Raw genomic sequence first — 23,402 nt, 5'->3', positions numbered from 1 at the left:
CCCGCCGCCCGCCCTCCGCCCGCCCTCCGCCCTCCGCCCGCCCTCCGCCCTCTGCCCGCCCTCTGCCCGCCCTCTGCCCCCCCTCTGCCCCCGCGCCTCCCGGCGCCTTTCCGGGGCGAGCGCCGCGGGGCGGGGCGAGGGGCGGGGCCTGCCCGGGGGCGGGGCGAGGCGGCGGAGCGCCAATGGGGAGCGGAGGGGGCGCGGCGGGGCGGGGCTTGGCCGTGGCATGTGGCGGGGCCGCGGGGCGCCGGCGTTCCGCACCTTTCATTCCCTTCCTTTCCCTTCCCTTGCCCGGGCTCTGCCCCGCCGGCCCTGCTTTTCCCTGCCCGCGGGCCGCGCCAGCGCCGCCCGAGCGCCTCTCCGCCCCGGGGCCACGTCCTCCGCCGGGCTCGGCCACGTCGTGAGTTGCGAGCGGGCGGTGACTCGCGCTGGGCCTGAGGGAGCGCGGGCGGAGGGGCGCGGTGCCGGCAGGGCCGGGGGCTCCGGGGGGCTCCGGGGGGCTCCGGGGGCGCGGAGCCCGTGCGGGGTGGGCGGACGGGGAGCTGCGGCCCGAGTGGGGAGAGCGGCGGCTCGGCAGCCCTTCCCGTGAACTGCCACATAAGTTGGGAGCGCATTTGCGGTGTGAGTCGCGAATAAATGTTGCGCTAAGTTGTAGCCCTTCCCCCGTAGCGGCGGAGGGAGCGGTGGCTCTGCTGCCCGGCGGTCTGTGAGCACTTGGGATGGTTTTGTTAGCGGGGAGAGCTGGGTTTCATTGCGGGGAGGAGGTGATTGACTCAGCAAGTAACTCACGGCCGGAGAGGAACATTTTTAGGCCTTGTGGACACCTCAGAGATGCGGTGGCTGTAGAGTCGCCGCCCTTAGTGCATCATTCGCATGTAAATATATCGTGTGCGCGAATAAATGGTGCTGAGTGCGTGCGATTGAGGTTACGCTGGTAAGTGGCATCCTGTGGTATAGCACTGAGATCTTTTACAATTTATTCTGCCTTAAGTAAAGGTTTTCAGAAGGTTTAACTGTACCCATGGCAATGTTAGCAAGGTGTCAGCTGGAGTCCAGGAAACGGCAGGAAGAATAAACAGTGTTCTTTGACTAGGCTCTCAAATACAGCATTCTGTGGGGATATCCTATCGCAGTGAATCTTCTTCTGGTGGATTCAGCAAATCCTTTAACTTTCCCCTCTGTCTCCCAAACTTTGTTTTCTAGGATTGGCAAAGAAAGCTCCTGTCACAGGATCGGGTTGACTAATGTGCCTTGATGTCCTACATGTTAGCTGACTGAATCCCTGCCAGACTTGGTCATGCAACACCACTGCTGTTTCCTGATAAAGTGAGTTAGCTGACTGCTTACTGGAGGGACAAACCCAAGAAATCCTCCCCACATTAAGCTAAATTGCAATGCAGTCTTGATGAGCAATGCAAACTTGCTGATGGTGAACATTTGGTGCCCTTTAGTCCTCAGGGGGTTTGTAACTGAACAGTAGCTTTGAAAACTAGGCTGTAAGATGCAGATTGATGCAGTGTTTGTGTCTCAAAAATGCATGTATTTTTGTATTAATCTAATCTGTCTACCATAATCAACCACTACTGTGTATCTTAATGCAGTCCATTATGTGGCAATGGATAGTTTAGAAGGAATCTATCAATTTTTATTAGCTTTCATGGCTGTAGTAGATATGTGCATGTGCTGTGCATGTTTGCTGCTTGGTTCTGGCTTTTATGTATTTATAATGCATGTATACACTCATGCATAGTTTTAGTGCTTTTGTGGGAGAAATTCCAGTCTATGTGCCTCTTAACATGTTGGTGAGGACATACTTACTTTTTACGTTAATTGCAAATTCCCTGCTGGATTTCTAAACCCACCTGCCAGAAAACAGACTTTGCATCTGGTTATCTGTTCTTGAAATTCTTATTGGTGCATCCATGCAACCTGAAGCCTCTGCCTTCTAAGACAAGTCTCCTGGCACAGGCTTTTCAAAGGCCATGGGAGTAATTTGCAAGCAAAATTTCAAGCTTTGGTGATGAAAAACTTCAATGCTGAAGACCCAGTGATGTATTTAAAGTGCCTGGATGCATACCCTGGGTTACAGGAAATATACTAGCAGTCTTTTCATTTGTATGTTACTGACTAAATTTCCAAGGGAAAATGTTGCAGGGACATTAAAGAATGGAGATGTTTGTGCATGGGAAAGCTGGAGGAAAAAACAGTCAGTTCACCAGGACTTGCGTGTAGTTCCTCAGCTGCTTGCATTGCTACAACTCCCTTGCAGAGCAATGAGAATCCACACCAGCTGGCCATTTGTCTTTTTAGGTGTTCCATTTGGCATGGGATGCTTTTCTGAAGGAGGTGTTTGTACCTATGTACACAGCTGGTTCAAAGTTCATTTGTGAGGTGCATGAGATATCCAACAATTACTGTGTTGGACAGGGGTGGGAAGGGTGAAACTCCATGGGTTGTGCTGAACCAGCAGCCAGACAAGATAATCTTTGTGACTTTTTTTCCTCCTGCCCTTAAGAGGACTGGGAGGGCACTATCCCTGCTGTGTGTGCTGTTGCTGGATGCCATCTGACACTGTGTGCTCTGGCTCAGCGAGGTTGGTTCTCTTCCCAGCTTCCAGCCTGTTCTGCAGATGTAATCCTTTGTCCTACCCCACATGTCAATGATACCCAGCCTGTCTGGGTGTGGAAAGGGCTCCCAGAGGGCTGTTGACTTTGTTGATAGCAAAGCCAAGAAGTCCTGTGAAATAAACCGTGCTTGAACCCTTTCTTGCTTGGTGGTAGCAAGCATTTTATGTGTTCATTCCTCCAGTCATTTCCGATTCCCTTGCTACAGCTTGGACTGGGAGGAGTTAGCGAAGGAGTTGTGAATTGGCAGCTGGGATCTGAGGATGCTTCTGCCACTGCAGGGACAGTGACACTGCTGAAAATTAGTGCAGGCAGGACCTGGTTGGGCATTTTGGGTTCACAGGTCCTCCAGCATTTGACTGCTGGCAATCCAAGAGAGTTCCCATGCAGGTGAGGTGCCCAAGGTGCTTGTGGTGCAGCAGTTCAGTCAGGAAAGGACAACTGACCTCTGCCATGATATGGGGACCCCCTTCTTGAAGGAGTGTCTGCATAGACATCTGTGCATGTTCCTGTGAACAGCTTATCCAGTGAAAGCAAGTGGCAAGAACTGCAGAAGTGGACTTTAATGCTCAGTGGGTTACACATGATTTTCTTGCTGGTGTGTAGAGTAGCACACGGCTGCTTGTTGTTTTTCTGTCTGGGTTGCTCATTGCTTTGGTTCTATAGGTGAAAAACCTGCATTTAGCTGAGGGCTCTGCTTTGCTATTCTTGTGATTTCACTGCAGTGATGTTTCCTCAGGGCAGTGAGGAATGTCCATCACCATAGGTGCCAAAATATCTGACAGTCTTCCGTTTCCTTTGTTGGCTTTATTTTTCTTTGCTGTTCTGGGCGTGACCTCAAGGCTCAGGTCTTAGGTTTTAGTGCTGGGAGGTGGGTGTGCTGCTGCACTGGCTCCAAGGTCGTGCTGTGCTGTCAAACAGGATGGGACTGAAACCCTGTCCCCAGTGGTGGCATTGCTGTGGTGGGATGGCTGGTTTTTAAAACACCCTTTGTATGATGTGAGGTCTCTGGAATGACAGTGTGTTGCTCTGGATACTCTATCATGTCCTTTCCTGCCGTTTCATGTGATAACTTGTCAACCATTTGGGAAGCACACTGGGTGCTTGTTTGGTGGTTTTTTTCTTGCAGGACAATGTGGTATGAAGAAAGGAACAGAGGGCAGAGAGCCAGGGATGTGGGTACTTGTTTATTTGCAGCCAGCTGGACTGTCCTGCATGGGTGGCAGGACCCACAGTTCATTTGTTCATCTTGCACCTGCTTGAGGAACCAGCTGGCCCCTCATTCAAGCAGGAAGTTTGGCCTGTGCTGGCAGAGCAGGTTGCTGTGGTGTGCCTGGATTATCTCTGTGCATCACCACAGCTCCTGGCTCCTTTGCTTGGGAAGTCTCAGCTGGGCTGTGTCCCCTAAAGGACAACTAAATTGTGCTCTGCAGATGTGGCTGTGGGGTGTCCTAGCCCCATAGCTACCTCTGTTATTCCATAAGTGCACAGAGAGGGAAGGAGGGGTGGTCTGTGTACCAGAGGTTTTTTAAAAGGTAGAAGAGGTTTTTTTTATTGACTTATTAATATTCAGCAAGTCCCCTTCACTGCTTCTATTAGCAGTGACTGTCCAGAATGGCATTGGGATTGCCTTCCCTGGCTTCACCTGACTCTGACTTGGTGCCAAGCCTGGAGAACTACTTATGCAATAGTCCAGCAAAACATGTGAGCATATATTTCTCATGTGTCCCAGTGTCCTGGTTTCAGATTTGTTTAAGAAAAAAAAAAAGGGGTGAAGGAGAGTGGCTGATAAAATTAGCGTTGGATTTATATTTGTTTGGCTTGGGGAGACTTTGCAGCACTTTAACTAAATCTGGTTTTAAATCCACTTAAGTTAAACTCCTTCTACAACTAGTGTGTGGAGACCAGGATGAAATCTCATTAATTTTAATAGGATTAAGTATGTTCTTTTGCTGAGTCTTCTTCGCTATCTTTTTTTTTGTTTGGCTTCTTTGTATAAAAAGCAGGATAAACCTTTCCACTCTTCCACTTCTTGGTGAAAATGCTTTGATGGTCTCACAGAAATGTCTCTCTGGTTGCATACAATAACGTTTTACACATTTTTTTCCTATGCTTTCAGCTGTAGTCCTACTGTATCCAGGCTTTTATTGGCTTTTGCTTTCCCTAAAGGCGCAATAATTCCTGACAGCGAGAAAACAGTTACAAGTGTTTGCATGGTAAGTTGCTACATTCAAAATCATTATTTTTGCTTTTGCTCTCTCTGGATACATTTGAAACTGCTGTAAAACAAGTCAGTTAGTAGAGAGAAACTCTGTAGAAGTCAGCAGGAACTGAGCATGTGCAGATGGGTGAGGGCAAAATTAATCCCTGTTCATGATCCAGGAGTAAACTGAGGAACAGGAAATAAATGTGGAAGTGCTACTTATATTTGGGGTCTGTCTAAGATTAAGCAAACCATTAACTGGAGAGGAGGCTGCTTCATGCGTTTGTGTTACTTCTTCACTTCCGCATTTTTCAATGTACATCATGCCCTGAATATCAGTGTTGATATAGGAATTTGACTTTTATGTGACTTATGTTGTAGGAACACTCCTCTTCCTTCTCTCCATCTGAAAAGTCAAATCCCACAGCAGGTATTTCTGGATGTTCCTGAGGTGCTCCTGATGACACACTTACTACGAATATGCTTTCATTGGGAAAGCTGGCTGTCTTGTAGCTATGTGCTAAGCTGGATTTCAAGAGACTTGATTTTCATTTACACTTCCAGCTCTGACCAGTTCCTCCCATAGCTATACACAAATGACTCAGTCTTCTCACACCCCTTTTCCCGCCCTGTGAGATAAGGGAGGGTTGGTCCGTCTTGCCTCTTCTCTGCTCTTTTGAACTGATGCCCTGTTGTGCTATGGAGTAACCCATATTACAAAGGTTGGGGTGGTGTTTTTGTGTCAGCAAAACTCCTCTATGCCATCAATCCTTTTGATGAAACTTTACATCATCAGAGTGTTGTCTTGCTGGCAGTACCATCTAGATTTAAACTCCTGAATCTAAGTAGAAAAGGAGAGCATGGTGGAAAAAAAGCTAGCGCTTTTTTTTTCTGTAAGAGATTGACTTATTAAGGGAGTTACGGGTAGGAAATTCTGACAGGTCAGAAATGCCCAGTGATATCTTGAAATTCTCCATATGCAAGCAGAGAGCGTTTATTCCCATCATAGAAGGGTTAGGCTTGGAAGGGACCTTAAAGGTCATCTAGTTCCAAACCCCACTGCCATGGGCAGAGATGATCAGGTTGCTGAGGGCCTCATCCAACCTGGCCTTGAACACGTTCAGGAAAGGGATATCTGCAGCTTCTCTGAGCAACCTGTGCTGAGCACCCTCACAGTGAAGAACTTACTCCTAGCATCTAATCTAAATCTCTCCTTGTCCTGTCACTCTCTTCCTCTGCTAAAAGTCATACTCCCTCTTTTTTATAAGCCCCGTTTAAGTACTGAAAGGCCACAATGAGGTCTCCCCAGAGTCTTCTCCAGGCTGAACAGCTCCAACTCCCTCATCCTGTCTTCATGGGAGAGGTGCTGGACATGGCACTCCAGGTGGAGTCTCACCAGAGCAGAGTAGAGAGGCAGAATTCCCTCCTTCTACCTCTGATGATGTGTTTTTAAGGGGTTGTCAGCAGTTTATCTTTGCTTTGTCACAGTTTATTGTGGAAGTGGCAGGATCCACATGTTCTGGCTGTAATGACCACTTCTGAGGTGGCTGGAGTAGGCACATGCTGTGGCTGAAATGCATCACTGACAATGTCTGGGGTATACCTGACTCCACCAGGCACATTTTGGGTGGTGAAACCAGCAAGGGAATGCAATGTCATGAGCCTGCTGGTGGCTGCAGACTCAGTTTTATGGAGGTCCCATGTTCCACAGGTTCTACTAGACTTACTCTCACATATAAAGTTAAACATGGGCTTTGTATGTTTGAAGAATTGCTGGCTAAGACAGATATGCTGATCTGGAAACAGCTGATAACATTCTTCAGGGACATTTGCTTGAGTTTGAGAAGCACATGGCCTGGGCTGAGCTCTAATGCAAATAGCTCTTGTTACCAGCTGACTTGGTAAGCAAAACCAGAAAGTTGTGTTTGTTTGCTATTTTGCAAGTAGCTTTTGACTGAATCCCATGTATTTGTAGATTGCTCTTTGCTGCTTTTCTGCCCATTGCAAAGGGAGCAAGGATTTGTAGGCTTTGGAAGTCTTGTAATGTATAGAAGCTGGATATATGTTGATGCAATGAAATACATTCAGTGAATTATCAGCTGTAGCAGAAGTGGGTTTCCAGTGCTGGTGATCCATCCTCTCAAGGAATATCTGAATGAAAGAGTCTAAAAATAAAATATAAACAGAAAATGCTGGTGATTTGGGGGGTTTTGGTTGCCTTTTTTTTTTCCTGCAAGTTTTGGCAATATTATTAAACAGTTCTTTCTGGGTGGTGTGTTCTGCACTTGCTCTTTGACCCCTCTGAAAGTGGAAACAGATGTAATGCAAACGATGGAGTAGGCAACTTGTCCCCTGGGAGCTGACTGAAAACAAACCCCTCTAGTGAACGAGCTCTTAAGTTATTGCATGTCTTGGGACAAATTTGTTTGCAGTAAATCAGTAAGATAACACCTGCAGAGGTCCCTTCTGGAGTTAAAATACATGCTCCAAAATTGTGATACACAGCTGACTCAGACATTCACATTTACAGTTGCTTCTGAGCAAGACAGAGTGAATGCCATCCAGTGAACACAGAGCTGTAACACTGGATTTCATACAGAGATTTATCTGCATAAAAGATGTCTGGATGAAGGAGAGAATTTGTAAATATAATACATAGACAAATTTATTTCAGTGTTTTTCTCTCATCTCCAGGAATGTTTCTACTGGAGGGAAGTGCTTTAAAAAGCAAAGACTGAAATGGTGGGCATGCAGGTTAAATGGTTAGAGATTGTTTGATGTTGTAGATGTTAATATGCATCTGCATAGCTAGAGAGTTTCCTATCTTGGTGTTAGAGGGTTTGCTAAGCAAGATCCTCTTCAGATGGCTGTCAGAAAAAGAAGGCAAATAAACCCAAAACTAACCCCAAAATCCTCAACACATGATCCTCACTGCAGTACAGTTTTTCTGCTCTGTTGTCTGCTTGGGCTGATTCACCTCATGATGTAACTCCAGGCAGTTGAAGTGAAAAGTGCCCTTCTCCATCACATCCCGGGAAGCTGCTGGTTCTAAACTGCCCAAAATAGAGAGGGAGCCCAAAGAGAAGACTTCTGGTCCTCTGACCTGGTGCTGTCACTTAAAATATCTCTGGAGTTTTCTCTGATCTCTTTTGGAAACTTTCAGGTTTCTGGACAATTTTAAGAAGGAAACATGCTTCTCCGTAGTGGACAGTTACAATGCCAAGCCTGCATTGTGTCACTCTGAGGTTGCAATAATTCTGTAGGGATGACTCTGCTGTGTGTAGGGCAGTTCTTGGTTTATTACAGATTGCAGGTTTTGAGGAAAGCAGCATTGGTGCCACTTTACCTTGTGTTCTGGCTGCCTGGGTTCTCACTCTTCTGCATTTATACCTATTTCTCATTCCAGTCTTGCAGAGTCCCTAGCAGCAAACAATTTGAAACAAAAGCTGTAGTTTGATAGGCAGAAGTGCACATTAATTCAGGTGTCAATTATTTAATTCTTGGCATGTCTTTTGTTTTGTATCTGATTTCAGTCACAGTCTGTTCCACCTGTTGATTCCTGACCCGTAATGGTGTTCTGCTGATCTGATGATATTGGACTTTGATTTATGAATCAGTTTTGAGCATCAAGACTCAAAACTGTAATGAGTTCCTCTGAAATGGAAAAGAGGGAACATAGAACAAGGTAGGAGAGCACAGCTGCTGCCCTGTTGCTGTGTAGGAGATGAGACCCAAGAACTGGGGTGAAGCACTTGTGCAGATGCTGCCTTGGCAGCCGTTGACATCCATGGGAGTAAGGAAAGGAAAGGATTTTTTTCCTCTACGTTCTGATAACTGATAGGTTTAAATTCAGGTTGGTTCATGACCTGAAGACTTGCTGGCTATGAAGAACCTGCCACAGGCAAGGCCAGCAAAGATGAGGAGAGCTGCTACTGCATTTGATTCTTTCTTTGTTTGGAAAAAAATAGACTTGGCTAAGCTTTCCCACCCAGCCTGTCCTGTGATTTCCACACCTTTCAAGCTGTCAAAATCACAAAGCAGGGAGGCATGTGCCAACAAACTTGATTTGGTATCACTATAAATGTATTTCTGGCCTGGAGACTTCAGGAAAACCTCCCCAGTGTCATATTGCATTGAGATAAACTGGAGTATCTTTGCTGCATCTCACCTGGGAGATCTTTCATATGAAACTGCCTTTGTTTTTTAACATGAGTTGTTTGCTTAGATAGAGGAAACCTCCTATAATCTAAGAGCCTTCAGGTTGTTTTGCTTGTGAGGATAACTGGAGGTGGGGGCACATACCTTTGGAATTTTTTTTTTAAATTTGTATTTACTCTTCATATTTCAGGATATAGACAAAGATCCTACTTCCTTGCAGAAAGGAGAAGTAGCCAAAAATGTTTTCTTTATTCTACTTCTTTCAGTGCTGAGCAGAAGTTCCCTTTCAGTCATTGCACTTGGACTGTGTTTTGGCTGTTTCCAGGCTCTCTGAATTTTTCCTGAGTTTCTGAGCTGCCCACGGCATTGCCTGATGCTTTTGTAACAGAAGGTGCCATTTCTGCAGTGTGTAACCTTGCTGAAAACCATGCACAGGCTTAAATTCCTGAGCAGAGTTGCAGAACCTTGTGTTCTGGATGGAGATATGTCCTGTGTTTCTACAGGCCTAAAACTAGTATTGCAGCTACATGAACCTGTAGAGGAGCATAATAATTTCTTAGAAATATCTGGAGTGACAGATAGCATTTCAGTGAAACTTAACCTGATCTGGATTGCCAAGAATTTGCTGACTGTGGTAAAATTCTGCAGGGCGGGGGTGCGTGGGTGACCAGACTTTAACACACTGGCACTTGCTCCAGAAGTAACACTTGGTTATTTGTACCTTCGGGCTGAAGTCACTGCTAAGTTAAGTGTCTGTTTGCTCCACGCTTGTCAGTTTTGAATTTAATAGCACCTCAGGCACAATTAATTCCTGTGCATGTGGAAGGTGCTGGTTCTAGCTTCTAATGCCATCCCTCAGCAAGCATGAAGCACCTGTACTGAAGAGTACCTGCTTCTGCAGGCACCTGGAGAAACCAAAATCAGGAGTTGGCCTTTTACCCTTCTTGATGAACTTTGCTCTGTATTAGCTCCAGGGCTGCAGAGTTCGTGTGGGAGCCTGACAGAGCCCACTGGGATGGTTCCTTTGAGGGTCTTGTTGAAAGCTGTTTAATTTGAACCACATGGTGTGAAATGCCCTGCGTATGATCTCCAGCTCCCATGAGACAACAACATGTCTGAAAACTTCTATCTGCTTCGGGTGCACACCAGACTAGGGGAGGTTGCAGTTGAGCCATAGTACATATTTTTAATGCTTAAAGGTATTTTTGTTGACAGATTTATTGCTCAGTCACAGCTTTATGCAGTTAGCCTTTGGCAGCTCGCTTTTCTGTATATTAAAACGAGATTGTTTCAGATATTTCAAAACAAGGCACATTTTCATAAATCAAATAGCTGTCTGATCATTTTTCCCAGGAAAAATGTTTTGCTGAGTAGTACTTCTCAGCATCAGAACTACACATGGCATTACTGTGGGTGAGACAGGATAATGGGTGGTGCTGGTTTGGGAGTTTTAGGCTTTAACATTTATTTCTTCAGAGGCAAAGTGTGATGGCCATGAAGCCTCAGTAGTGGCAATGTGGACTGTCCTAAAGTGTATAAGCTGTGTGCCTATCTGCCTTGTGCCCTGAGAGAGGAACCAAGTGGGGAGCCAAGGAACAGAGAGATGGAGATGGGTAAAAGTGGTAATATTTGAAACAAAACTAACAACAAAAAAAAGGCACTTATAAACCCCACTGCAGCTAAATGTGCCTGTTGTGATTTAACTCCAGCTGGCAACTCAGCCTTGCAGAGCTGCTCACTGAATCCCACCTGGTGGAATGGGAAAGATAAAGGGAGAAAACTTTTGGGTTGAGATAGAGTTCAATAGGAAAAACAAAAGCCACATGTGCAAGCCAAGCAGACTGAGGAATTCCATCACCACTCCTGATGGGCAGGCAGGTGTTCAGCCATTCCCAGGAAAGCAGGGCTGTGTCACAATGAAAAGTGACTTGGGCAGACAGAGGCCATCAGTCCAAACATCCCTCCCTTCCTTTTTTGCCAGCTTTATATGCTGAGCACAATACCATATGGTATGGAATAGCTCTTGGGTCAGCTATCCTGGCTGTGTCCCCTCTGACTTTGTGCCCCCCAGCCTCCTTGCTGGTGGGGTGGGGTGAGAAGCAGCATTTAAATCCATTTTTGTGGACATGTGTTGGCAGAAACATCAGGAAAGGCAGCAGCAGACCAAACCTCTGACCATCCAAGCTCCTGTTGTGCCTGCTGCAGTGAGGAGTGTACTACTAATGTGGAGCAATGTGCCAGCTGTTCTGTGACGTGTGACCAGCTGTGTTACACTTTGAAGAACAGTGCAGTAGGAGAAGGAATAGAAGTGATATACTTCTGCACCTGAGCTGGCAGTATTTTTTTTTCTGATTTTCATTTCAGAGCATGTATAATTTGTGTCCTACTGTTGCAGCAGATCAGCCTCTAATGCTCTGCTGCCCTCACGTCAGCCCCTGGTGTTTATCAGATCCAACTGGTTGGTGAATATTCCATCCTGGCTGATGTATCCACGAGATAAGACTCACGATTTCTGTCATACATAATTTCTATCATATATAACTTTTTTTTTCAAAACTCCTTCTGAAAGTATGGAACTGTGCAGGTTTCACCTCAGTCATTTTTCTACAAGGAACTTTTTGTTAATGGTGGAAATGGTCAGGGTGTGGAGACCCAGTATCGGGGCAACAAGTGGGCCTTTGACTGTTGTATCCTGGTTTTCTGAGGAAGTGGGAATGCTTCACACTGCAGACATGTTGGGAATCAAGGGACTGTGTCCAGACCAGGGACCTAATAATGTATTTCCTCTTCTGTAATCTGTAATGCTTTTCTGCTTCACAATCTGTTCATTCTTCATTGTTGATAGCACATAACATGTTGTAGAAACAGCTTTTTTTGCAGCTTGTCAATAACTTTCTTTGGGATCCAAAGGAACTTAATGGCTCTAAAGCTGCTGTTCAGAGAATCATATAACTTCATCTGGTCATACTCAGCTGACATTGGGTCAGCCTCATGTACCTTGGTGTTGTCCCTTCTGTCTCCAGACCAACATGTGCATCTTCAGTCATGGAGAGAAGCTTGGGAAGCAAAATCCATCTGAGGATTGCAGTGCAGATTCCCCATCTCCTGTATTTTTGCCTCAATTTACAAAATGCAATGTGCTTGTCTTTCCTTGGCAAAATCTGGTTTAATTCTGTTTTTTCTAAAGAGTGAAATATAGCACTTGTTTAGAGAGCTGACAACATGTCAAGTGTTCAGCAGCAAATGCAAGTGGGGAAAAAGGCCTTATGCCTTCTCAGTTTGATGGGGGAGTAGCATTGTTGTCTGCAAAAGGTATTCCACCCTTGCTTTCCATGCTTTGTTGTTATACTGAAGATAGAACTTTTGCATTTCTGACCTTATTTCATAACTAGTCCACGCACACTTGTGAGTATGAATTTTGAGGCAGTGTCTAGTGGGTCTTCAATGACAGCTCAAAGGAGCATGTGTTGCCTTAAATGATTTGCTTTGCACACTTTGTACCTGTGATCTCTAACACCCACGTTCCTTCTTTCTGTGTTTTTTGGGTCTAGTTCTATATCTGTCTTTTCACCCTTGTGCAGTCACTGCATGCACCTTGCAGCTGCTTAGCCAGGAACAACTGAGGCTGCCTGGAGGGGAAGGTTTTTACTCCAAGGACTTCTCTCTGCTCTTGCAACATCACCCCAATCATTGTTCTTTGAAATCAGGAATTTTTTTATTTGTATAAATTCCTTGGCTTGGGCACTATGAGATCAGCAAGAAGTGAGGAGCTCTGCTGAAACGCAGCAGGCAGTGCCCTCTGGATATGTGTGTACATTGCAAAGTCATCAGTCATTCAGTTGTTGACTCAAAGTTATTCTGGTTTGCCAGCATGCTTGTTCCCTGCTGAGTTACAGCCACAGATAACAAAAGCAAACTTTATATTTTTCAGAGTGTAGTCTTTTCCCAGATTTCAGTTGTTTCTGTCTTTTGTGGTTTGGTTTGGCTCTGAATTTCCTTTGGGGTGCTCTATAGGTGGAGAAGGTAGTGCTCAAAGAGTGAATTTTGCTCCAGTTTCTCAAAATTACTTCTGATGGGAACAGTAATGTTAATCTCTTCCATTGTGTTGTTCTGACAGGGATCAACACAGTTTGGAGAAGGTTTAGTTGGTGCTGTTCTGGGATGTAGGGGTGCAGGGTGGATGCTCAGAGGGGTCTCTGACTACAAATGGAGCCATGTGGGACTTGGCTAGAAGTATGATGGGAAGTCAGAAATACAGCTTACTGCTTGTGATTATAAAGGACAGTTGTTAAGCTGGGAAAAGTGATCTGCAAGTAATTGTAGCTCTTGTTCTGCATGAATGGGATTGGCTAAGGTAAAGAGGCAAAAATAATACACCTCCAGCTGGAGTTTCTGATATTTAATACAGCATTCCAAGCCCCATCTGTACTGCATTAAGGTATGACAGCAACTGGCTATCCTCTCACTGGTTTTGAAAAGGAGCTGTTTGCTTATAGTCTGTGCATTGTGTTTGCTTCACTCACTCTGCAGTCTGCAAAGGGATTTTTATAATTGGCTGAAGAACACTGAAAAGTGGTTTAAGCTTGTAATCTTGTATTGAGTGCCTTAGGGGAGGTATTGCCAGTTGGCCCCTGAGCAGACCATGTTTAGTGAGAGGGAAACAGACAGGGGGAACAAATCTCTTGTGTATGAGCTTGGCATGTCCCCCTAAACCAGGGGGTTTCTGCCCTAATCCAGAAGGGCTACCAGGTACTTTGGAAGAGGTGAGAGTCATTTTCTGGGGTTTTGTTTTCCTCTGCAGTTGTTGCAGACAAGTGGAACCAAAGTCAGCTGTGATGGGAAGAACTTCTAGTGAATTGATGGGGTTGGGGATACAAAACATCTCTTTGCATAGGGGATGCATGTTAATGCAACAGCTTTTAGGTACTGAGTGTAATCATTTGATCTTGCAAATAAATGTATTTCTGGGGTTGGTTGAGATTAATATTAATATTTTATTTGTCCTAAAACACTGAGATTTTAACTATAATAATAATAATTATGTATTTGTTGATAGATATAATGCTGTTATATCTGCAGTTTCAAAATGCAATGGAAGATGTTTATTCTTTGAGGGTGGTTATTATAACTGCAAAATTATTACTAAAGGTAGGAAAAAACCTCCTATAATAAATGTTTAGTGTTTGTATCACCACTGTTATTCCTTACTAGTTTATTTAAAACAGTATATGCATACATTTTTGCATGGGTAATTCCCCCTTGCTCCCACTCTTGTCAACTGCAGCTTTCAATGGTTAATCTACAGCATATGTGAAGAGGGACAGTAAGAGTGTGATAAAGGCTGTGATGAGACAAACTTATGGAAGTGCCTTGCAATTTGGAACTGTGGGAAAAGTATTGGAAGTTGGCTTGGCTGAACAGCACAAATTAATATTGCCAATTCCCTGGTGAGAATGTGGTGTTGCTTTCCTGAGCAGCTGCTGCTGCTGTAGTGTGTTGCAAAGGCTGTGCTGGTATTGCACAGGTCATCTCCTCTCCTGTCCTGATTCTTTCAACTCCTGCTAAGGTGCACTTGGAAGAAGAAGTGATAAGAAAAGAGCAAAGTCAGTCTGTGCTGTGCATGCAGAGTGTGAAATGGGAGAGAGGCCCTGGCAGAGCTGGTGCTGGCTGGACACTGGGCATAGTCACTTGTGCACAGGGCTAGGTGGGGCTGCTGAGCTCCCTTTGCCTGCCAAGACTTCTGTTGTCAGGTCAGATTTAGAAATACTTCCAACTGCCAGGTGGGATGATGCAGGCATGAACTGGCTGCACTGAGAAAACCTGCTCACACAAAATGAGCGTGATGCTGTGCACACTTGCTCCAGGGAGAAAACTGCAGAGGGGTGCATGAGCTGAGGTCAGCAGTGCAAGAGCCCTACAGTCATTTTGGGCTTCCCATCTCTCTGGGAGAGCAGAAGATATAAACATGCTCCATCTGTTTTTAAGAGGTAAAATAACCCTTTTCACTAGAATAAATAGGTAGGAAGGAGACTCTGAGTTCCTCAGGGAACTTGAATTTTGACCAGGAAAACAGAATTTGAGGCACTGTATTTTCTATCAAGTTTTGTCCCTGTCTTTGGCTTTTTGACAGTCCAGTGTGGACCTGTATATTGTTTGTCCTCTGAGAAGCCTGGGATAGCTGTTTATATTTCACCCTTTTTCAGATAGGCTGGTTTTGAAGCTAAAACTCTGTTGCCCTCTTTGGGACTTTAGGGTATAACAGAAGGAAAAATTTGAAACAAAAGTTTAATAGTACAAAGCATCAAAATGTTGCAATCTGAGTCAAAGCTAACAAACGTTATTTGGGGCTTTTTTGGAGGAGAAATCACTCTTAGATATTTAAATTCACAGGCATGGTTGAAACGGGAGTTGAGAGCTCAGGCTGAGGCTTCTTGCATGGATGGCTAAATCAGGGTCTTACGCACATTGCCGAGGACTGTTAGATGTTCTTCACTGTGGTATTTATACCATTCACACATGCTGCTCATTCTGTGTTGTGAACTGCCTTTGCAGTCATCACATCCATCTCTGAGATGTCACACAAAGCTACATCTCAACACTCTTTGAAGGCTGTCACATTTCTCTTCATAGCTTCAGGATGGGGATTAAAGCTTGCTTTAGTGATGAGGAAGAGGATTGCCCTTAAATATTTACTTAAGGAAGAGGTTTGCAGTAGATCTGGTTCAGCCTGAACTGTTTGGAAGCTCATATAAAGCCCTAAAAACCTTAGAAACAAGAGGGTAAAACCAGATAGAAGCTACTTATCTGCTCTGATGTCAGCAGGAGCTGTTTCAGTGTCTTTAGTGATGAAAGCCCCTCCATTCGGTCAGAGTTGCACGTGTGCACTGATAATGAAGGAAAGACATTATCTATTGTTTTATGTGTGGTCATGAAGGCTTACTGTGAGTGTGAATCTTCTTCAGTAACAGCTGTGTCTGTGTAATGCCTTGGAACACCTGAAATAGTGGGTTTTTGCTTGTTTTCAGTCAAAGTTTCTTTTAGCTTTTTGCAATGAGTAGGAAGGAAAATCAAAGCAGAAATTGATCTTGGTTGCTTAGTTTTGACTGACTTGGTATACAGGCAGGTGCAGGACTATAGTTCCCCTTATTATCAGTGTGCTCAGACTGGTGGAAACTCTTCTGCTGAGCCTGGGAACAACGTTAAGGGTCCCAGAATGAGTCCAAAGGCATCACATCTGTGCTGCCATACACCTGTGGGCTTTGAGATTGGCTTTGTACATGTGGCTTTTGACTTAAGCTGTTTTCCATTGGGACCTGAGGGAAGAAGAGCAAAGTACCTTTTCCAAAGAAAGAGCCTCTCTGGGAAGTCTTTACTCCTCCTGCCTCTGAGCCCTTGCTTGTTTGTGATGTGTAATGATGCTTGCCTGTGTTTTGTACATTTTTTTCCTTTCCTTGCCATAGGGATATAAATTGTTTTGTTTTGTTTTTAATAGGTATATTGCAGTGGATCTGAAGTTGATATAAGAAAGAATTTCCTCTGGGAAGAGAAGCTTCCCTGTAAGGCCAGCCCTGAAGATGTGGACTGCGATTGTGTTCTTCCTGCTGATTTCCTTCTGTATATGTGAACACCAAGTTTCTGTCCTGAAAGGGAGAGGAGTCCATATAGTGCAAATAAACAGGCTTACAAGTGAAGAGCAATGCAGGCAGGCTTGTCAGAGCCCAAGTGCCTCAGGTGAGGTTCTTGTCCCTTGGATGGAATTTCCACTGTGCTTTCTGTTCTTGAAGGTCTCTGCTGGTCGTTTGATAACTTTATTTTTTAATTCCAGTTGTTTACAGGCATTTACAGTTATGGCTTCTCTGTCTGGTGCTGTGGTGCTAAACAACTTCTGACAGTTATTGGTTAAATTAAATCCAGGACAACTGTTTACCAGGGCCCTTCTAGCTTCCATAAGAAACAGCATGTGCTGTTGGTGTGTGCTGATAGCGTGCAAACAGTGTTAGGTCATTTGAATTGAAGAATGATTATTCCCTGCTGCCAGATGTTTGCAAGTGAGCAGTGCTGTTGTAGACAGCTGCACTAGAACAAGTAATCTTTGCTCCCTGGTATTTGTGTCTGTTTTCTGCCTTAGAAGAAACCACTTTGTCCTGCAACCAAGCACAGGGTTAAATCTGTGGAGATGAAAGCCTTCTTCTCACTACCTCTGAGATGTGTTTATAAAGTGTTAAACTTCCAAAAGAGGTTTTGAGTTGTCCTTTTGAAAGTCCCAATCCTGTCTAGCCTGATGAGAAAGCTTGTAGCACCTACAAAAAGCTGGTGATGCTGTGGTGAAGATGAGAACTTGGCTCAGGCAGATGAATATCTGACATTCAGGTGGTTAGGAACATGATAAAGATGCTGGTTTTAATGGCTAATGGTTTCAAACCCTTCGTGTAAACATGAGACATTCCTTCACAGTGGAAATAAAGTATCTTTATAAATTGTTTTATTTAGGAGATAGGAGAGTTTGTCTCCCAAGCACCAGAGCAGTGAAAACTCCAGGTTGTGCTTTTTAAGGTGGTAAACCCGAGACAGATGACATGTTCTCGCTGCCTGTGCTGACACTTAGGGTCTGTAGCACTGCGTACTTGCTTGTTCCACCTAAAAGTCTCTAAACGCTGTGCATATGTCTTCTTAACCTTCTTGCATCTCAGTGAGGGTAGAAAAGGTGTCAGCAGCTGCCTTTTCCACAAGAGAAACATAAAGAATTTAGTTAGTCTGCGATCAGGGCTGCAACATTAATTAGGCTGCATGGTTGCCCCTGTTATGGACTTTAACCACTTTTTTATGCCCTTTGCTTTGTTCTCTCCTGACGTGTTTGTACAAAGCAAGGCCAGTTGAGTGTTAGCTTTCTTGAGCAGAGGGGGTTGAAACTCTAGAATCAAGTGACCCATTCCATCTTCAGAAAACCATGCAAAACTAAACCCAAAAGCATAAACTTTTCCAGGTTTTACATTCTGTGCTAAACTTATCGGAGCAATTTAATTCCTATTTGTTATTTGATGGCCAGTCTGTTGCACTACCTGATGTCAAGGGAGGTGGAAAAGATAGAAGCTTTTAACATGAATGTATAGCCATGTGCAAAGAGATCAGCTGGGAAGAAGGACCTGAAGCATCTTTTTTATTATTAGCTTTAGGTTTTAAGATCAGCTTTACTGATTTCATTCTCCATTTCCATCCTTCCCAAGAATATTTATTTTTGTGCTTTCTGTCGTTGCAGACATGAGGCCTGAGGCTTAGATATCAGAATATATACACATGGGTAAACTGTTAGTAAAGAAGTAGTGGTTATTATTTTTTACGGTATTATAGTGTGAAATTGCAGGCCAAGGTTGAATGAGGAGATGTCTTCATAGCTACATTGCTCGGAGAAGTGAAAAAATAGTATTTCTAGCTGGCTAGACACTTTTCTGTAGATGCAATTTGTACCTTTGCTGACATAACATCAGTTACTTAAAGGAGTACTGCAGCTGCCACAGCAGGAAGGAGCCTTTTGAAGTACTCTGGTCCAAACCTGACTTCGATCTGTCTGTTCAACACCTGACAGAGAGAGCACCACCTCTCTGGCCCCCTGCCTGGTGTTTGAGTACCCTTGTGCTGGAAACTAACTTTTCCCCTTGATGTTGAGTTGGGATTTCCTGTAAATCATCTGCTTCAGCCCTTCAGACATGTAACAGTCTCCCTTGGACTCACTCCAGTATTTCAATACCACCCTCATATGCAAGGGAGTCCAAAACTTGGTATGCTGTTTAAAATGTTTCCTCAGCATTGGTTGGAGGAGGTTGATTCCTTCCCTGAAAGCTTGAGTTTGGGTATGTGGACATGTCCAGAAAGAAGTTAGTGAGTTCAAAGGGGGATGCGTAAAGGAAAGAGAGTTCTTCCTGTGATGACTTTATTTAGCTTGTGTTGGAATTGGACTTAGTAAAAGACAATTTCTGTGATGGCTCCCATGGCTAAAGGTATCATTATTCAGTAAATGGCAAGTTAATTCCTGTGTGACTCCAAGCACTGAGATGGGACTTGTCTCCCATGGGTGATGAGATGGATATCTTCTCAGTTTTGGCTCACTTCCTTTTTTCCTCATTAAGACATCTAGATGAATTTACATGGGTCCCAACTGTAGTGCACTTTGTTTGTCCCTGTCTGGGTCAGTGAATTGCTGTTGTCAGGAGATGGTGGTACCAGAAGACAAGCAGGTGGGAAGGCTGCATTGGCTATATTGGTTTCATTGGCTTTCCAGTTATTTTCACTAATTCAGGATCCTTTGAGACCAGAACTTCCAGATATTGTGTGGTCTGGGGGTTTTTTTGAATCTTTTTTTTTTCTTTTTATTTCTTCCTGTAGTTCTTTAATTAGAGCCACAAAGCGGCGTGTTTAGTATCCTGTGTGCTGCAACCCATTTTCTCTGCTGTTTTCAGGGAGCCATCACTGTAATTGGTCTGTACTCTACCAGAATCACTGCCTCCTCCTGCAGTGTCACCAGCTGAGTGTGTGCCAGAATGCCAGAGAACAAGACATCAAAGATCTGCTTGCAGGTAAAGCCATGTTTCAGGCTCCTGGGAAATGTGGGATTCTGGTTCTTTTGTTTTGAATGTCTACGCTTAAGGAGATGGGTTGTGAAATACCTGCAGGGTGATGCTGTAGGTAGTTCACTGGAATAACTGTTTCACTTTGTCCTAGGGACTTTGGCACTTGCATGAGTGCATGATGTGTCTTTGAATAGCTTTTGTAACACTTACTAACAGTTTGTCTCCATGTTGAAGACATCATTCATTCAAGCTGTTTGCACGCCACACGCTGTCCTAGTGGAAATAAAGGCATAACAGATGTATTTATATTTTTTTTCAGAGAAAGGAAAATGTCCTGGCATTGTTTTTCTCTCAGATTGCCAGGATTTTGTTCCAGAGTCAACAGACTGCTTCTTTAATCAGAGCAGCAATTGCTCATGGTAACTTTCCAGTGCCAGGGTATTCAGTTTTAATAAAGTGACACAATAACAAAATGGAGCTTATTCATAATTGGGAAATGAATCTTCTAAAGTTTGTTTCAAGAGTTCACTGTACCCAACTTTTTAAAAATAATTTGTTCATGGTTCTTTTGGGTTGGCAAAGGTTTCTCTGCAATGTAACAACCAAACGTGATAAACAAATGGGATTTATGTCACTATAAATCTAGCTCACTAGTTGTGAAGGAAATTATCCTGATGTATGAAGGTGTAAGTAGAAATTTTTGCTTGGTTTTGACAGGTGAAAATTATGAATCTAAACACAAAGGCTTTGTCGGCGATGTGTAACTTTGAAAGCATGAGTCTTCTTCTCAGGAGCTGACATTTGTATGACTGTTCCTGTTGATAATGTGCTTCTGCATTGCAGCTCTCTACTTCATTACTCCCCTTTTGTGAAATTAACTCCCTGGTTGGGCAAATACTAGAGGTCTGTGGCAAAAACCCACCAAATCAAGCCAAAAAATCTGAAAGGGATTATGTGCAATAAAGGCAGGGGGGGGTCTTGAGTTTTCACATTCTTGCTAAATTCAGGACTGATTTATTTCACTTGTACTGTGTGTACTGCAGAATATGCATTCTGGTTTGTATGTTGTGGGGGTTGAGGTTCTATTTGAGCTTCAGAGTTTTTTATTCCTACCAAACTCATTTGTTTTGTTTTTTTTGTAGAAATTGTTAGCAGCAAATGGGAAACAGCCTTGTTTCACCACCAGAGCCATCCACAAAAAAAGGAGAGGATGCTGAATGCACGGATTGACCGACACAGTGTGGAAAACCCATTTTCCTCAACTGCTCAGACTCACAAGATTCATTTGAGGCATTTGCTTGGGGCTGAAAAGATAAATGTCCAAACAAATACAAAAAACCCAATTGCAAGCAGTGCTACCACTACCATCACTGCCCCAGCCATAACAACAAACATTACAAATGCAACTTTCTCTACCACCTATGAAACAACTGCCAAAGCCTCGAACACCCCTGGAGGTTCTGATACCTCTACTAAAGCCATGTCATCCTCTGCCTTTTCTCCTGATCATGGTAATATCTCTGCTCCCATTTCCAGCCATGTCACCCAGATGGTGACCACCAGCCAGAGATCAGAAAATAGTAGCTCTGTCTCGGTATTGTCCTCCACTTCTGCTCCCCTCACTGTTCCTTCTGAAGCAGGAACACAAACACAGCAGCCTAGGCCAGGTACCACCAGCACCAGTGCTCCCCACCCTACCAGCCCCACCACTGCTGGAGCTGGCCTGCAGACACTGACCACAGCACTGACCACAACAGTGACCACCTCCATCCCGCAGGATGCAGGAACACCTTCCACCGCTTCCACGCATGCTGTGGCGTCCATCCCCACGGAGAGTTCTCACTCTGCCAATCCAGCGCATGGCAGCACGTTGTCAGATCTAAAGTCAGAAGCAAATACAACCACAGCATCCTTGAATGAATCAACTTCTCTTCTGGGCTCTACAAGAGGTGCCATGGTTTTAACTATAACCTCTACAGTAGAGACTATGACAGAGCATGGGGTAAAATCAACATCGGATGTCTTTTCAACAGCCGTGGCTCCAACAGATGCAGCCAAAACAACATCTTTGGGCCTCACAAAAACTCAGGACACAGACAATGAGTATCTTCTCATTGCTGCCGAGCCCCTGACTCAGTACTTAGTGGATAAAAGTTCGCTTCTTGCAGTGCTTTTAGTTGGTACGTTCTTTTTCATAACTGTTATAGTTCTTTTCCTCACGCAGGCCTATGAGAGCTACAAGAAGAAAGATTACACACAAGTGGATTACCTGATCAATGGAATGTATGTGGACTCAGAGATGTGAAGAGGTGGGGATAAATAGTGGGCAAGGGATGGAAAGGAGATTTCAAGTCTGCCTGACTTGTTTTTCCTTTCTCTCTGTCTATAACACAAACTGAAAGTGCTTCCAAATTTACTTCTAGTGCAATTGAGGAGAAATGCCATGTACTGTATTAAGAAAAAAATAATAATTTTTTATTCAACTGTGCAACAGGTCGCTTTAAAACCATTAAAAAAGGAATAATTTTTAACATTTTCATAATGCACAGTAGCTTTGGCCATTATTTTTCATTGCAAAATAAACCCAACAATGTGTAAGTTGCCATCTTCTGAAAATGCTGTAGCGCTTTCAGCTGTTTACAGTGCAGGTTCTTTGTGTTTCATTTGTTTCATGTGTGCTTCTCTGAAAACAAAGAGCAAAGGATGCTGTCACCTTTTGTGAAGTGCTCCTAAATAGCCAGATGAGAAGTGTGGAGTACTGTTGCAACAGGGGACTTTTAATCCAGTGTGTGTCATATTTCAGTATGCTTCTTGCTTAGGAAGAGGTCTGTTTACAAGGTATTGTAAACTCTGTTTACTGCTAACCCAAGGTATCTTTTCACCACGGAGTGGATTACTGTGCCTCTGCACTTAAATGATCTTATTTTTATATTCAGTTAATAAATGGGGCCCTGGAAGGGCAGATCTTCTTGTGTTTCTCTTTTCATTCTTGTCCCTGCCAGTTCAGAAGCAAGCAAATGGACTTTTGGGGCTTAAGCAAATTAGCTCCACTTAAGTATTCCAAGTGTGGGGGCTTTGAAGACCTTGCTGAAAGCATGGACATGTCACAGAAGATACTCATCATCTTCCAGAGAGTACTGCTTCTATAATTTAAGACCATTATGCTGCCGGTCTCCCAGGTATGCAGACCCACTTACTGCTTATTATCTTTCATGCTTAGAGCATCAGCCTCTGTTTTGGTTTTTCTTTTGCATTTAGGACCAGCACAGAGTTGTTAGTATTTTGAAAACCTAATTGCTCAGGCAGTTACAACTTGCCTCCCAAGATCTGCAGCTGAGAGAATGAGTAGAAAACACTTGATTTTTAGGCAAGTATTCTTCAACAATTAATGCATCTTATTTGGATGACATGTACACACCGATAGCAAAGTGCTGGACTGAGGAGTGTTTTTGGGGTTTTTAGACCATATTGATAGCTTGTCTCTCACTTGGAATTAGTTGGCTCTTCTTTAATCCAGCTTGCATGTAGTCTTGAGTAAGAGTGATAATAAGCAAACCTCAGAATTTGAGCTGCTGAGGTTTTGGTTTGATTATTTATCCAAACTCTTTGGCTGTTTAGAATTTGGAGGGAGTCTTTACCCTGGAAGAGACTGCTTTGTAGACAACTTCATCAGCTGAAAGTGCTGTGAAAACAGCTGCAGAGAGCACAGGCAGCAGCACAGCCAAGGGGTTGTTTGAACAAAATAGGCTGGAGAGATTTTCCTGAATCTTACCCAGCACAAATTTTGAGGGAGAAGCTTCAGCAACTAGAGTGTGTTGAGGAAAGAGATTGCTTTGGAAGCGAGATGACTTA

The 23,402-nt window shown here is 44.1% G+C and overlaps 1 protein-coding gene across 6 annotated transcripts; it reads left to right on the top strand.

Moving 5' to 3' along the window:
- The first annotated feature begins 205 nt into the window (after window positions 1-205).
- Window positions 206-22,512, top strand: C5H11orf24 (chromosome 5 C11orf24 homolog). Of its 6 annotated transcripts, XM_085062717.1 has the most exons (7): window positions 206-400; window positions 1,204-1,326; window positions 4,744-4,840; window positions 8,361-8,512; window positions 16,478-16,716; window positions 19,440-19,556; window positions 20,693-22,512. In XM_085062717.1, the coding sequence occupies exons 5-7, from the start codon at window positions 16,560-16,562 to the stop codon at window positions 21,853-21,855; spliced, it is 1,437 nt and encodes a 478-aa protein (XP_084918843.1). In that variant the 5' UTR covers window positions 206-400; window positions 1,204-1,326; window positions 4,744-4,840; window positions 8,361-8,512; window positions 16,478-16,559; the 3' UTR covers window positions 21,856-22,512. The 6 variants fall into 6 exon arrangements, with proteins under 6 accessions (XP_084918843.1, XP_084918845.1, XP_084918841.1 ...); XM_085062719.1 differs by lacking the exon at window positions 4,744-4,840; XM_085062715.1 differs by lacking the exon at window positions 8,361-8,512.
- The last annotated feature ends 890 nt before the right edge of the window (window positions 22,513-23,402 follow it).

Source organism: Lichenostomus cassidix, chromosome 5 (assembly GCF_008360975.1).
Source record: "Lichenostomus cassidix isolate B80296 chromosome 5, HeHo_3.0, whole genome shotgun sequence".
NCBI classification, from domain to species: Eukaryota; Metazoa; Chordata; class Aves; order Passeriformes; family Meliphagidae; genus Lichenostomus; species Lichenostomus cassidix.
The sequence above is the reverse complement of the archived record's forward strand: the minus strand, read 5'-3'. Positions and strand labels throughout refer to the sequence as shown.

Excerpts from the sequence above, each read along its gene's own strand:
- C5H11orf24 (XM_085062718.1), top strand. The coding sequence starts at position 16,560 with ATGTGGACTGCGATTGTGTTCTTCCTGCTGATTTCCTTCTGTATATGT. Across the intron at positions 16,717-19,439 it reads TCAGAGCCCAAGTGCCTCAG|GGAGCCATCACTGTAATTGG; the intron begins GTGAGGTTCTTG and ends TGCTGTTTTCAG. Across the intron at positions 19,557-20,692 it reads CATCAAAGATCTGCTTGCAG|AAATTGTTAGCAGCAAATGG; the intron begins GTAAAGCCATGT and ends TTTTTTTTGTAG.